This window comes from Seriola dumerili, unplaced genomic scaffold, assembly GCF_002260705.1.
Source record: "Seriola dumerili isolate Sdu_G_001 unplaced genomic scaffold, Sdu_1.0 BDQW01000321.1, whole genome shotgun sequence".
NCBI lineage: Eukaryota > Metazoa > Chordata > Actinopteri > Carangiformes > Carangidae > Seriola > Seriola dumerili.
The window spans coordinates 1,395,726-1,409,854 of NW_019174576.1; the positions used below are offsets into that span (position 1 = coordinate 1,395,726).

A 14,129-nucleotide genomic window follows, 5' to 3' on the forward strand; every position below is an offset into this window, starting at 1 on the left:
TTCTAAGTTAAACTTGAAATCTAAAAACAATCAAAGCTCTGTAGAGGAGATATATATTATATAGAAATTATTACATAATTTGATAACTTGTATGCTAATAATACAAATCAGGGTATTACAGTATATTTCGAAGTGCTACAATTTTAAACTCTCAAGTGTAACAAGTTGAATATTTCAAAGAAAAATAGATAGATAAATAAATACATAAAATGCCTAATCTTTTATGACATCTGGTCATACAACCAGAGTAAATATTTCTTTAATTTAGTTAAAGTTTTACAGTGTGAAATGTGAAAAACTGGGAAGCAATATATACATTTACATTCGTTCAATACACTCAGTTGGCAGTTTATCAGGAACACCTTGCTAAAAACGAATGCAGTCGAAGCCAACAGTCCTGCAGTAAATCCTCCTCCATGAAGGTTATAGTGTTGAGTTCGAATTGTGTTGACTCGATAATGTGATCATTTTGGAGGCTGTAATTTGTGCTGCTGTTGAATCTTATTGCATTATACAGAGAGGTGTGCCTGTTGTTTGGCCCCTCGCTCATTGATTTGTATGGAGTGGGCAAAATAATAGGAACACCTGTCAACATAACACATGCAGTTCAACCGTACCGCAAACTACTCGACTCGACTCGACTCAAGCTGAACATTTTAACCTCCATGAAGCAGGGTTTACTGCAGGGCTGCTGGATTAGACTTCACAACTGACAACTGAATGTATAATAATGATTTTCTCTTTCTATATGGATTAATCAAACTTTTTGAAGTGTGGGGTGAATTTTTTTGATAATGCGTTCAGCTGACTCAACCACATACAGTGGGTGCGTTAAGGAGGACAAACTGTAGCTGATATATACAATGTACACACAGGAAAAAATGATGCCTTCTTCCCTGCTTGATTAGTTGAACAGTGGAAATGTAAAAAAAATAAAAGAAGAAGAAAAAATAGAAAAATTAGAATTTAAGTGCACCAGTTGAAACTGATATGCCATCTTTGTGCATTGCATAGCCCGTTCTCCTGTCTGAAAGTATGAAACTGTCTCTGCTAAGCGGCAAAATAAGCACCAAGTTGTGAGGAATTGTGTTAAAGTTTGGAGGACAGGTTACGGGCACGTTCTGTATATGTTCAGTGCAAATATGTCACTAATTACAAGACATCCTTCCTCACGTGAGAACCAAAGCCTTCAGACATACAGAGCTGCAACAATGAGCGGAAAAAAATAACAATATATCGTTATAACTGTAAAGTTTTTCTCGTGATAACTAGATCACGAAAAAAAGAGGCTGATATCGCAGCCGTGACGAGGGCCAGGTTTCAGAAATTGCAGTGATGGTTGAAGGTTGAGCAGCAGAACAAACAATGACGGAGCAAGTTGTCCCAACATAATGCAGCATGTTGAATGTCACTTTGATTAAGAGGACTCTCTCTGCTACAGGCACAGAGAGGTGAGATCCTACAAAGCATCCGCAAACTAATGACAGCCCCTTGTACACTGCTTAACAAGAGCACACTATTTATTTTATGTTGGTTCTAAGAGAAAGTGAGACATGACCGTCATTCAATATAGCAGTGGCAATATTCCTCTTATGGCAAAAAGTTTCTTATAAAAAGTAAGATATTGAGATTTTTTTTTCAGTTTTTGGCATAGAAAGTCAGATATTTGGATAATTTTTTCATTTTATAATTCTAATCTTTTCTCATTTTTACAAACTAGTTTGTCATAATAACAAGGCACTTTTTTCTTATCATGACAAACAGACCAGCTTGAGTTGGAGAAATACGTTTATCTTTTGCCACTGTTATGTTCAAATTAAACTAGATAGATAGATCCTAAAAGATAAATCTTAAAAGTTGTATTAACTAAGTGGATAAGGCAAAGCATAGCATTGTAATATCCTATAATAAAGTTATTGCTTATATATACAATATTATTTATATATAAGATTATGAAGTAGTCTGAATTAACTATTATATACTTCTATCAGCAGTTGCAGATTACTCTAAAATAATAAGTGGTATTAAATATTGTGCAAATTCAGATTTCACATTCCAGGCTGGTGCAACTCTACACAGTGCCTGGGTGCTCTTGAGTCATGCTTATTTGTATTTTGTGTCGAAGACCCAAAACCTCCACCATCCCTGTTCCTGAGTGGGGCACGTCAGTGTGCAGAAGGTGCCTCTGTAAATGCTTGATCCAGTCCTCCTGGATGGACAGGGGACCCTGGAAGACCAGGTCACAGAATCTGCGAAGGTAAAGAAAGGGAGAAACAGTCACTGCTACTACACACAAACATTTTCCTCCAGTCAGAAAATGTAAGATGTTCTCTGTTGTATTAAGAGCTCTCCACCCCTCAGTTACAGATTCCATATGTATAGGGAGTGGCCTGGGTCAGGTGATGTGCCTAGTGTATTACTCTGAAAAGGGAGTTCGTAGATGTCCTCAATTTGCTCTGAAGAAGGGAAGCTGTTGTCTACTGACTACACGGTGTCTTGACAGTGTCTCACCCTTAAGCCAGTTGAGTGGTTTCCCAAGCAGCTGCAGACTATAAACCTCTCGCAGGAAAACTGCTTCCATGTTTGCACTCTGAAATGAGTTGTTGCTTTTGTGACATTTCAGATATCGCATGTGGTGCGGCCCGTTGTTTAGGCGGATATGGGCCTGGAATCTGGGAGAGGATAGGTGCAATAGCTGTGGTTGAAAGGCCGCAACCTTTCTAGCTCCGGGGTGCCCCTCATCGTCGGGGATTTTCTTGGCTGGTTCCCCTTTCTGATATTTTTTTAAGAGTCTGGCCTGTTGATTCCAGTTTTGGCCGATTCTGATTTTCAATCAATACAGCTCAAATGTATGTTCATAATAAAACAGTCACTATTAAGTATTAAGTTACAAGGTGAGGGGGTCTCTCTCTCTCTCTCTCTCCCTCTCTCTCTCTACGAATAAGGGGAAACAAAAATAATTTCTGGTTATAAATCTTCACTTTTTGGATCCACACATGCACAGGTGAGGTAAGCGGCGTGGCGCTAGTTTTAGCCGCTTTGCCTTTGCTAGCTTCTTGAAATTGGACATGTTGAGCGGGGTGGTGGTGGTGTTTTACCGGTCTGATTAAGTTTGTTGTTCCAAATGTTTTGTTGGTTTTTGTGGTTGTTCCTCCGTGGCTTACTTTGGCCAGCAGCAACAAGCATCCAGCTGGCTTTGCTAGCGCATGCACAGTTGATGCACTTGCAGCACACACATTCCACACAGTCACACATTTTAGGCCGTATATGGACGTCTGAACTGAGGCCCGTGCAGACCTTTGCAGCCGCACAGATACGGAAACCATTAACTGTATTTTACATGTCTTCCAGTCGCATGGCCGATGAGCTATCGGTCCTGTACCTGTGTATGAAATCTGTATCTGGGTGGAGAGATTTCTCGCTGCCTACACATGTAACCTTCCATTCTTTGTACCTGCAGGTGAGTGTGTAAATCTGAGAGTTCAAGGAGGGTAAAATCTTCTTTTTCAGCCCAGGCCTTGGTCTCGGCTTCTTCTGCTTATAATCATAGCCTAAAATACAAAACAGCACACTGCTTTATCTGAGGCAATGTATTAGGTTATCACTGACAGGCAAAATATAAATAAATAATCGCACAGCCAATAATCTATTCTAGTCAACATCTCATTTTTTAAAGTGAGATGTATGTCTGTGTGAGAGACAAATTCTTCTAATGTCTCCCAATGCAGCATTCATCCAAAATATTCTTCTTAATTTTGCTCCGCAGATCGAGCCACTTAATCTATGTTAATCTTACATTTTGACATTTTTTCTACAGTTTTTATTGCGTGACATTTTTCCTTTTTCAGAAACTTACCAGGTTCTTCAAATACAGCAATCCTCTTCCTGCATGCATAGGCCTGAAGATGACCAGACAGACTGACAGCAGTGGGGAAGTTGCTGTTACACTCAATACAAATCTCACTTGAATCACATTCCCCTGAAAGATAGAACATGGAAAAAATAAATTAAACTCAAGGGGGAAAAAAGGCGAATGGGTGTGGTTATATTTTCCACCTGCTTCGTCTTTATGCTTTAATGGGAATTAGGATTGGATGATGTTCACTTTGAGACTTTTTATCTGACACTTATGCCTTAAATCAAGGTTTAGGATCATCAAAAGTTACATAGCATTTTAAGGAGAGAGGCACTGTAGGATAGCGTTTTGAGTTCATGCAGTAATTTTATTATCAGGCAAAAACTGTTAGTCCCAGTGTGATCTTAAGTCTTCTTCCACCTGGTTTCATTGCAAACATCTGATTTGCACTCTCCTGTTTGAAAAGTGTTACTGGTAAAGTTTAACACAATCTTGTGTCTTCAGGGGGGCCATTTTCACATACACCACCTCATGAGAGTCACGCAGGATTCATAAACTACACACAAAAAATAAATAAATAAAAAAAATCACAGATCTGTTAGTCTTATAACAGAAAACCAGCAGCGATACTGCTGCACTCCATTACTTGTTAATAAATACTCAGAAATGGGATGGTTAAGTGGTTTTCCCAAAACATTAAACATTAAAATTAAATAACCTGATTTGATTTTTTTAAAGTAATTTCAGCTTAAAGAAGAGATAAAAACAGTGTCCCATTGATTTTCTTCATATAAATAATATAAATGTTGATTAAAAATGGTGTAATATAATGTATCTAATAGTATAATAGAAACCGGAATCCAAATCAGTTTTCAGGGCAGGACACAGAGCAGACAGCCATCTTTGGGAGTACATTTAAGCTGCCACTATAACACTACAATAATGACAAGCGCTGTAATATTCAGTTTAAAATAAAACTCAACAAAGAGCAGTTTGATTCTAAATCTTCACCAACGTCTTTCTCAGTCCCTGACTGAAAGTTTGATTTGGACAGACATTAATCAAAATCGTGCAAACACGGATGACGGGCTTCCAACTCGACATCAAGAGAATCTCATGATTTTTTAATATGAACTTCAAAAACACTTTGGTGACATTCAATCGACAATATGTGTTGTTTTCTTTCTCCCACAAATCAAATGATTGTGAACCATTCTCACATTGTTTAACCGGCTTCCCCCTGCAGAATACAGGTATCTGTACTGAGAAACTGTAAATTGGTGATAAAATATTGATTAAAAAAAATGCTATCCCCATTACAATACGTGGTGCATTCCTCTTCAGTCAAACAAAGCTCAAATGCTCCTCTACTGATAATAAGGGGAAACAATACGAGCAGTTTGATTCTACTTTACCGTCATTATGGCATTGTCAAGTCTTTTCACTGCCAGATCTCCGGGTTCGGGGGTAAAATATTGCACTTTTCTTTGATTGATGATGCCAAAATCTCCTGTTCCAAAATAGTGTTGTCAAGCAAAAGGTATAAAATATAATGCACCTGCTGCAATTCAAATTAAGCACCAGACACAGGAGATGAATAGTATGCAGTTAAATAACTCTATTCTAACTATTGTACTTTAAGATACAGTGTCCCATCAAGCAATTCAGACACTGCTATTCTACTGATGATGATAAAATGAGCAAGTGACCATAACTAATGTATTATTATAAATCATTTAAGGGATATACGTGTATTTGGTGAGAATAACTTATGAACTTTAGCCACTGTTAACAACAAAGCAACTCGCACAAAATACATGTTCTGCACATTCGCATAGATTTAACACACGAATGATTCAACTCAGTAGTAAATGACTTTATATTTCTTGAAGTCCTTCTTATGTCTATGAGGGATTTTGCAAAAATATTTACAAATATAGTATAATTTTACCAATTTAACCAATTTCACAAATGTAATTTAATCTCCTACTGTAGTTCCTACAGTGTGAAAATCAACTTGCAGGGACTCAAAACTTACCTGAGGTGTTTTGGCAGTGATGTAAGTCACTGTATCTGCGGAGTTCAGTTCTACTCATGTGCTAAAACATACAAAACCTGCTCAGCCATGAAACTGCTCTCAAGCTCAAAGCCTAGGCCTCCATACCGTGAGTCCAGGCGGGCTCCACACCTGTCATCTGTGTCTCCTCCTTGTAATCTTTGGTCATAACACAGAGCTTCCTGGCTGCATGGGCGTCCCGGTTGTTTCTCGCTGTGAGCGCCGCACTTCCCCGTCTCGTCTTTAGCAGTTCAACTAAAGTGCTTGAGGAGGCCTTCAGTTCCGTATGTGCTTCTGCTTGTGGCTTATTCCTCTCTGAGAAGGCCTGTGCCTCCTGCTTTGGTACAAATCTATCCCCTATGGCATATGGACGCTTCATCTCATACTGGAGTGTCACTGGTAGTGCCGCGCGCATCAAGACCAGGCCGCTGCTGCTGATGAACTTCTGAGAGGCTGAAGGTCCTGGAGGGAAGTGGTCCTTGTTTAGGATCTGCAGTATGTTCCCATGTTCCTTTTTGTCCTGTAGCAGCTCATTTAGGATGCACAGCGGGGACTTACTGGTGCTGGTAACACTTCTGCCTATTCGTTTCAGGTGTCCCCTCACATGGTTGGAGAGGCCAGTCTTAGTATCAAACCAACCCCAGCACAGGGGACATGTGTGCTCTCCTTTTGTTTCTGGCTTAACAGCTGTATTATAAGATAAAGTTTGTCACAATAATTGAAATGTAAGGATCAAAACAGTATCCCGTACTGCAGCTGTGACTTTAATTATCATGCATTAGCAAAGAAATTACAGCAGCCATGCTAAAAAACAAGGCTAAATCTGTCTTACAGCTGAATATAAGTTCACCCAAAATCTGAGTAAGCTGACAATTGCCATTCACCAAGCCCCGCCCCCGTTGGTTACTGTTGCTATGCCTCTTTCAATTCTCACATGGCACATACGTTGTTTATAATGACAACCAGACAAATTTGCCGCTTGAAATTTATAGTGATTTTCAAAATAATGGGTCCTTCATTTCAGACGGAGCTAGACAAAAGTGCTTCTTACTTTCTCACCAACGAGATGAAAACTCTTGCTGGCAGATTTTATCAACTGTAGAAAGCTTATTAAGATAATGATAGGTCCATGAGTTGGGTGACAATGCTGCCTTGTAAAACTCGAGGGCAACATACATGATATTGTGATAAAAGACTGAGGCTAAAGATAGCATTCTCATTAGTGAATGATCCAGAGAAACTATAAGACACAGCATTTTTCCTATATTGCATTGTAGAGCTACTTGGTCCTAATATCATGTGAGACAATTTTCATTCTTAACCCTGTTTAGCTACTTAGCTTATATAACTTGCCTTGGAATACAGAGTTCATGATGCTTCCTCTTTTGTTTGTCTCACTTTTCACAGGAGAACAGTAGGATGTTCAGGATGAACAGAATAAAGAGCGGACAGAGCTGCAAACATTGGTCCACAACTCTGATATAATAGCATCCAGAACCTGCTCCTGTACGGTGGGGAAATACTACACAGTGGAAGTGCCGGCAGTGAATTGGGCTTTTTCTTTTTTCTTTTTAACATAACCTGTACACCACAAGATAATCTAGTATGAAATGCGAGGCCTTGGAGGTAACACTGGGTAGCGTCTGACTCTTGGTAGTACGCTAGGTAGCTGGAAGGACTAATGTTGGAGCAGGTAAACAATGCTGTTTAATCCATTTCTTAAACTTGTGTATTTTTGGTTTTGAAAAAGGCTAGACAGGCCTGCTGTGCCTGTCGGTTGCTAAACTATGTCTGGACAGTTGCTTTTTGGGGGAGGGGTTTATCAAACACTCATTCATATCTCCTTTGTTTGAGTTCTGATCGTTTAATTGCCTGTAACAATAGTTGAAATAAAGCTCGTACCTCTTCTCATTTTCCTCATGCCGGCGGGGATCCTTCTGCGGGTTCGCGGCTGATGATCCCGCAGCGCCACTTGCTCCGGCGAAACCATGTGCCGAGCGTTATAGCTCAAGCCCACGCGATGAAGGTGCCCTCGCACGTGATTGGACAGACCCACTCCAGACTCAAAGATGGCTGGGCAGTACGGACAGAGCTTGTGCTCTACCACTTGAGAAGGGGAAACAACAAAGCCGTCACTCGTAGACGTACAAGGCGACTCTGGGGAATCATCACACACTGTGGTTTCGATATACTCCTCCTTGATTATGAGTTGCTCTATGTCACTGCAGTCTTCATCTCCGTCATCTTCATCCGTGAGCTTATGGGGGCTTTGGTCTTTGGCTGAAAACCTCTGCCTCTTTCTGAAATACTTCCGAGCGTACGGGTTCCTTTCTCTCTCACTGCTTTCCAAGAAGCTGCCTGTGGCTCTGCTGGTGTCATCACTGAAGTTATGGCCGCCCTCACAGCCTTTCTCCAGCTCTCCAACTCCAAAATGTTTCTTACGCCTCCGGCTAAGCCTTGGCAATATATTACCATTCATGTTGTCGATAGTGTTTTGCAAAGGTGTTGACATTTTTCTCACTGATGGAGAATTTTGGTTTGTTTTGGCGTGTAAACTCCTGCTTTCCAGGTCGTTCTTGCTATGCTGACAGAACATCTGGTCTAATTTAAGACTTCTAGCTGATAGTAAAACATCAGCCGTTGCAGGACAGTTTGCCTGCTTTGAGCTGCCAAAAGCCTCGTGGTCATTTTTTTCACCGTCTTCTTCCACACAGGTGAGATCAGTTGCCACATCTAATTTTTCCTCTGGCTGCAGGAGTAATTTTCCATGCTTGCCGATCCTCCACAAAGATGGCGACAGCGTGTTTTTGGTGCAGCCGACGTGGCACTTGAACTGAGGGGAACTGACGGTTTTGTCTTCAGACTTTTGAACGTTAATGTCCCCGTGTCCACCGGAGCAGTGGGGGAAATGGGCTGCTTCTCCAAAAGCAGATCTACTCCCAGCAATTTTGGGCTGGTCGGCAAACTTTCTACAATCGCCAGAGTGTGATCGCGGATTCTCCAGCTCAGGATGTCTTTCCAATGTTACTTTGTCTCTGCTGGTGAAAAAACCCATCTTACACTGAAATTGAACATGGTCTGCTTCCTCTGCATCATTAGTATGAGTCATTTTCCCATACTGAGGCTGGTGTGTGTCGAGGTGTGCGACATGCAAGTGTAGTTCAAGTGCCTGCCGTGTGAGTGAAATGTAGTTACACTCCTCACAGAAGTAATAGTGCTTCAGATTATCATGCGTTTTGGCATGCTGGACAAAGATTTTGGGGCATTTACAACCAAACACACACTGAGGGCACTGCACTGCGGCGCCTCCGTCTTCATTGTCGGTGTTTTTGAGACCCTTGATTTCCTCCATAAGTTTTTCCAGCCTATCTTGGTGAATAATGATGTGCCTCATGAGGGAGTTGCTATCACAGAACAGACGCCCACACTCCCTGCATATAAAGGTCTGTGAAACATTCTCACTGTTCACCTGATTATGCTTGCCTAAATGATACATCATATGTCTATGGAAATGTCTTTTTTCCTTGAAATTAACATTGCATATTGTGCATGAGAAGAAAGACGGATCTCGCTCAAGTTGCTTCGTTGTCGATTGCTCCACTTTTGGACTGAAATTGTCTTCATCTTCAGGGTCATTTTCCTCATTACAGCCTTCCTGTGCTGCTCTATTAATATGGTGCTCAGAGTTTAAAGCTGGGAGATCTTTGAATGGCACCACGGAATATTTATTACCGCATTGTGTGTCCAAAGAATCGGCTTTGCCGGCGATGTCAACGTTTTCAACATCATTACCACTGCAGCAACGTCTGCGTGTGTGATTTAAGCTGTTGTTAACCTTTTCCAGAGAGCCTGCCATGCTTTTTACATGTGTATTGTGGCGCCTGTCTCTTTGGTGTATCACTCTGGTCTCCAGCCTTCTGTCAGTGTGCAGGAAGCTCTCTCTTGACGAATCCCAACTGATTACTTCAACATCATCGCAATCATCAGAGGAGTTTTCTGGCCATTCAACGCCGCGTCCAGATCCTGTTTCTATTGTCTTTTTTGTCCGAGGTTGGCTAATGTGCATTTGCTCTGCACTGTCACCTGACAGTGCGGAATAGGCCAGTTTAGACTCATTCTCCTCCGAGTGAGACAGTGGCGTGTTGACACCTGGCTGTGTGGCCAGTGTTTTTACAGCGAGCCCCGCTGTGTTCTTCCAAGCGTCTGATTGAAGCTCACTAGGTGGTGGTAACACCTCGGGGCTCATGTCCTTCTCCACTTGCCACGCGGCATCCAGGACATTGTTGGATAAAACAGAGCCTTTGTTCAGGACACAGTGTACCTCTGAGGTGGGGTGTGAACCAGGCCCATTAACAAGTGCTCCTGAAGGCAATGAATTGCCTGCATGGGGAACAGCGGGGACACTGCTGTATACAAATGGATTCGGCTGGGTTCCATTTAAAGGGTTTTCGTGTTCATCTGAGGACAGACCTGCAGTATTGTTTTTCAGAGAAAACGTGTGACTCTGTAATGGCTCCTGAGTACGACCCGGGCTGTCAGACACTGATTCCACGTCTTTGTCCTCTTGAACATCTGGCTTCAGATCAGACATAGTAGCAGTACTTTCTGAAATATAAAAGAACATCACAATATTATTAAGACATCTCTGTTTTTATAATCCTAGCTAAGCATATTACCACTTTATTTTTTCATCCTAAGACAATTTACCAAATGAAATAATGTAAATTACAAAAGGACACACTGCTGTACAACAGGTACAATAAAATCTATTTCTTTCTCATTCACACTGACAATATGGTACTGTTGAAAAAAATAGTTTTTTGGGCTATTCCCACCGCTCCGTAAAATGAGAGTGGTATTATTCTGTGCTGCATTATGATTTTCCAACACCCTCTTTTGCCACCTCTATTCACAACAAACCCTGCTGTTAGCCCTGAATACCCTGGCGAGGATGCTTAATTATGTGAGCGTACTTCTGGGATATAACCTTCCTGCTTCTCCACCTAAAGTTCTCAGTCGTCTGCTAAAATTGACCAATTTCCATGGGAACAAAGTACACCTCCAATGAGATCATATTGTGTCTTATCACTCTGTGATGGTGCCAACACAGATCCCAGCATGAGACTGTTGTTACTTGAATCCTGCCAAATTGGCAGGCACACAATCTGTGTAAAACGCACACAAAGAAAACATACACCTTTGCACATCCACATGGACAGGCATACTAATTCTTTTAAGAATGGCTGAATTTAAGCCACAAGGGTTCTTTTCTTATTTTTATTCATATTTATTTGAACAAACATATTAAAATTGATGCCTTTGAATCATTGAACAAGATCATAATCAGCACACAGTTCAACATGTGTATACTACATCTCATCACAGACTGCACTGTGCTGTCCAAGGCTGATTTAGTGTAAAATGTAAGCTCGGTGGATTTGACATCCAGGGCTGGTCGCTCTCTACAGGAAGTTGCGTTGCTAACGAAGTGGTAAATTCAGTGTTAATGAGTGGCTTCACTGTTACCACCTCTGAGGTAAAACCTTCCAAGCTCCATATTCTCCCCATCTGTTGTGGTGTTAGAGGTTTGAAGGGGGAACAGACGCTCTATATTTAAAGCAAACTTCACTACCCCAAAACGGCAGGGTGGCAAAAACCATCAAAATATCTTGGTTCAAAATGTGCAAGCCTCATTAGCAGCCGACTCACACAACTCGCTTCTATATTTATAACGAACAGAGGTTCAACAGAAATGCGATTTTTAAAAATGTATTTGCTTCTGTTTACTTCATTTAGTCAATGTTAAAAGGCTGACTTTGCCTTACCTGAAGATATTTACAGGGATTATCAGCTTTAATACGGTTAAGCTGTATGCACAGATCAATCTGCTGTGTACTTTTGTGAACCCTGTTTCGTATTTTACCCAAGACCCAAGACACTCGCCTTGTTTTTCAATTTGGTAAATGAGATTTAGAAGGAGCGTCATTATTTTTGTGTTCTGTTAGACAAAGGAAAACAAACTACAGAACACCTTTCAGTTATGAACTGAGCAGTTTTCATTCTCCGTCTTTCAGGACATGAAGTCTGCATCTCATTTTGAGGACAACAGGAATAGAAAATGATGTTTTGAAATTGGAATAAATTCACATGCTATAGATAAACCTTTTGCCAGTTTATTAGGTACACCTGTCCAATCTGATGTAATCCGATACAACAACCTACATTTTTTTGAAGCCTTTAAGACATAACACATTTTTTTTAATAATCTGTCCTGGGTGAACAAAGTATTAGAAAATACCAGCCACACTCAGTGGCCACTTTATTAGGCACATCTGTATGATCCTATGCAACCGAATACCTTTATAAAGCTTATAATATTTAGTTTTGTTGACACTGTCAAAGAGGCATTAATTCAGCTATTTATTAATCATTTAGGGAACGGTTAGTGCTGAGAGCTGTTTCTAATATTCTGCCTACCTCATGCCTATTATGTAAATGAAGTGGACAAATCATTTGAAACACATCTCAGTATACACCAATGCAGTCGTGCAGAATCGTGGTGCCGTACAGTTTTCAACTTTTATAGAGATGGGAGTTGTTGCAAGGCTGTTGTGTTGGATGAAATAAGATTGTTAGAGGTGTACCTAATAAACTGTAAACTCCACTGCCATAATAATAAAAGCTTTGATTTTTACTTTACTAACAGCAAAAGTGACATCAACTCAAGTTATGGAGTTAAAAATGATCTCCTGCAGTATGCCGTGATAGTCGGTGGGTTGGGAAGCATGCCATGTACTCACATCAGTATGGCTTTGAGTCTGGCTCACAACCTCAGCGCATGTCATGCCCTATTCTCTTTCATCTTCCTGTTATTCTCCACTGTGCACAATCTAATTTTGTGAAAATGCCATAACATTTGCCTGCAAATTTTTTTTTTTTAGCTTGAATTATTTATTTCATTAATCTAGGTAACTGTGTAGGCAGTAATGTTATATGACTTTTCTTTAAGGGCAATGTGACTATAATAGCAGGTGAAAGTGATTAGAGACAAAGTCCGCAACCTGCGTCCATCACAACGACACTGAGCGCAGAGGTCAAGCATTATTGTTAGACCCTGTCAGTGCGATTCTCTGATCTACATTTACAAGGCATTGTAAAGTGAACGTCTTTGGGTTTTGAACTGTCGGACAAAACAATATTGGTCAATATTGGTATTTTTTGGTATTTTCTGACATATAGTAGACAACACTATTGATTGATAATAATCTACACAGTGACTGAAAATAATTGTCAGTTGCAACCTAACAGTAGACAAAGTCCCGTTGACCATTACAATGGACATTAAAAAATAAAATTAAAATTAAAAATAAAAAGATGGATTCATTGTGACTCAACGTTGTTTAATTCAGAACTTAAAGTCTAGCAGGACAACAAACTGATTGAGCAGGAAGAGTTTGGTGCTGTAGGCTTGTAAGGCTGTGAATGTCTAAGCAAATTCCTTCTTCCTGTTCAACTGAAAACCCAGGCTGGCAGCACAGTGGAGACAGCGCTAAAGACCAACTGGGACCAGTCAGCCAAACCATTTCAACTGCTGGAGCTGTCTGTATGGATCAACAGCCAACCTTATATTCCTCTGCCATCGCCTTTTGCTGGAGAAATGTCTAAACAAGGGGGCCACGGTCCCTCAAGTACTGCACTACACAACTTCCTCAGCTAATGGGATCTATTGATTTATTTGACACAATGTGAATTTATGAAGCTGCCTCTTTAGTGTGAGAGTATCAAAGCGTGGCTCAAAACAAACAGACAGAGATACAGCTTGACACTCCAGTAATCCCAGGGTGAGTATGTTCTCTCAGCGAAGGTGCCACAGCGAAAAAAAAAAAAAAGAAAAAGAAAAACACTGTTAAGTTCTTCTTCTGCTATCTTAGCCCTGCCGTTACTCACAGTATCAAACAGCAGAGAAGCAGGAAGAAATTACTACCATATGATAAAGACTGTCTTGTTTTGCATAAGAATACAAAACTAAACAAAAAAACAAAAAAACACTTGCAGATTCAGAAAAAAACCCTAAATTTCTTAAATTTGCACAGGAGAAAATAAAGAGAATGGCTTCACACGATGTCTTTGTCTGGATTACATACTCTTTTATCCCAGTGAATTCTTGTCACCCAAAGGTCATTTCCATAATAATGGTCTCCATTCTCCCTAATGGGA

The 14,129-nt window shown here is 40.5% G+C and overlaps 1 protein-coding gene across 1 annotated transcript; it reads right to left on the reverse strand.

The window, feature by feature from the left end:
* Positions 1-1,967: 1,967 nt before the first annotated feature.
* LOC111231903 (zinc finger protein 644-like) lies at positions 1,968-10,503 on the reverse strand. The gene is made up of 5 exons (XM_022759176.1): positions 7,815-10,503; positions 6,021-6,599; positions 3,857-3,979; positions 3,455-3,551; positions 1,968-2,249 (listed from the first exon to the last, which is right to left on the reverse strand). The coding sequence occupies exons 1-5, from the start codon at positions 10,501-10,503 to the stop codon at positions 2,072-2,074; spliced, it is 3,666 nt and encodes a 1,221-aa protein (XP_022614897.1). The 3' UTR covers positions 1,968-2,071.
* Positions 10,504-14,129: the final 3,626 nt, after the last annotated feature.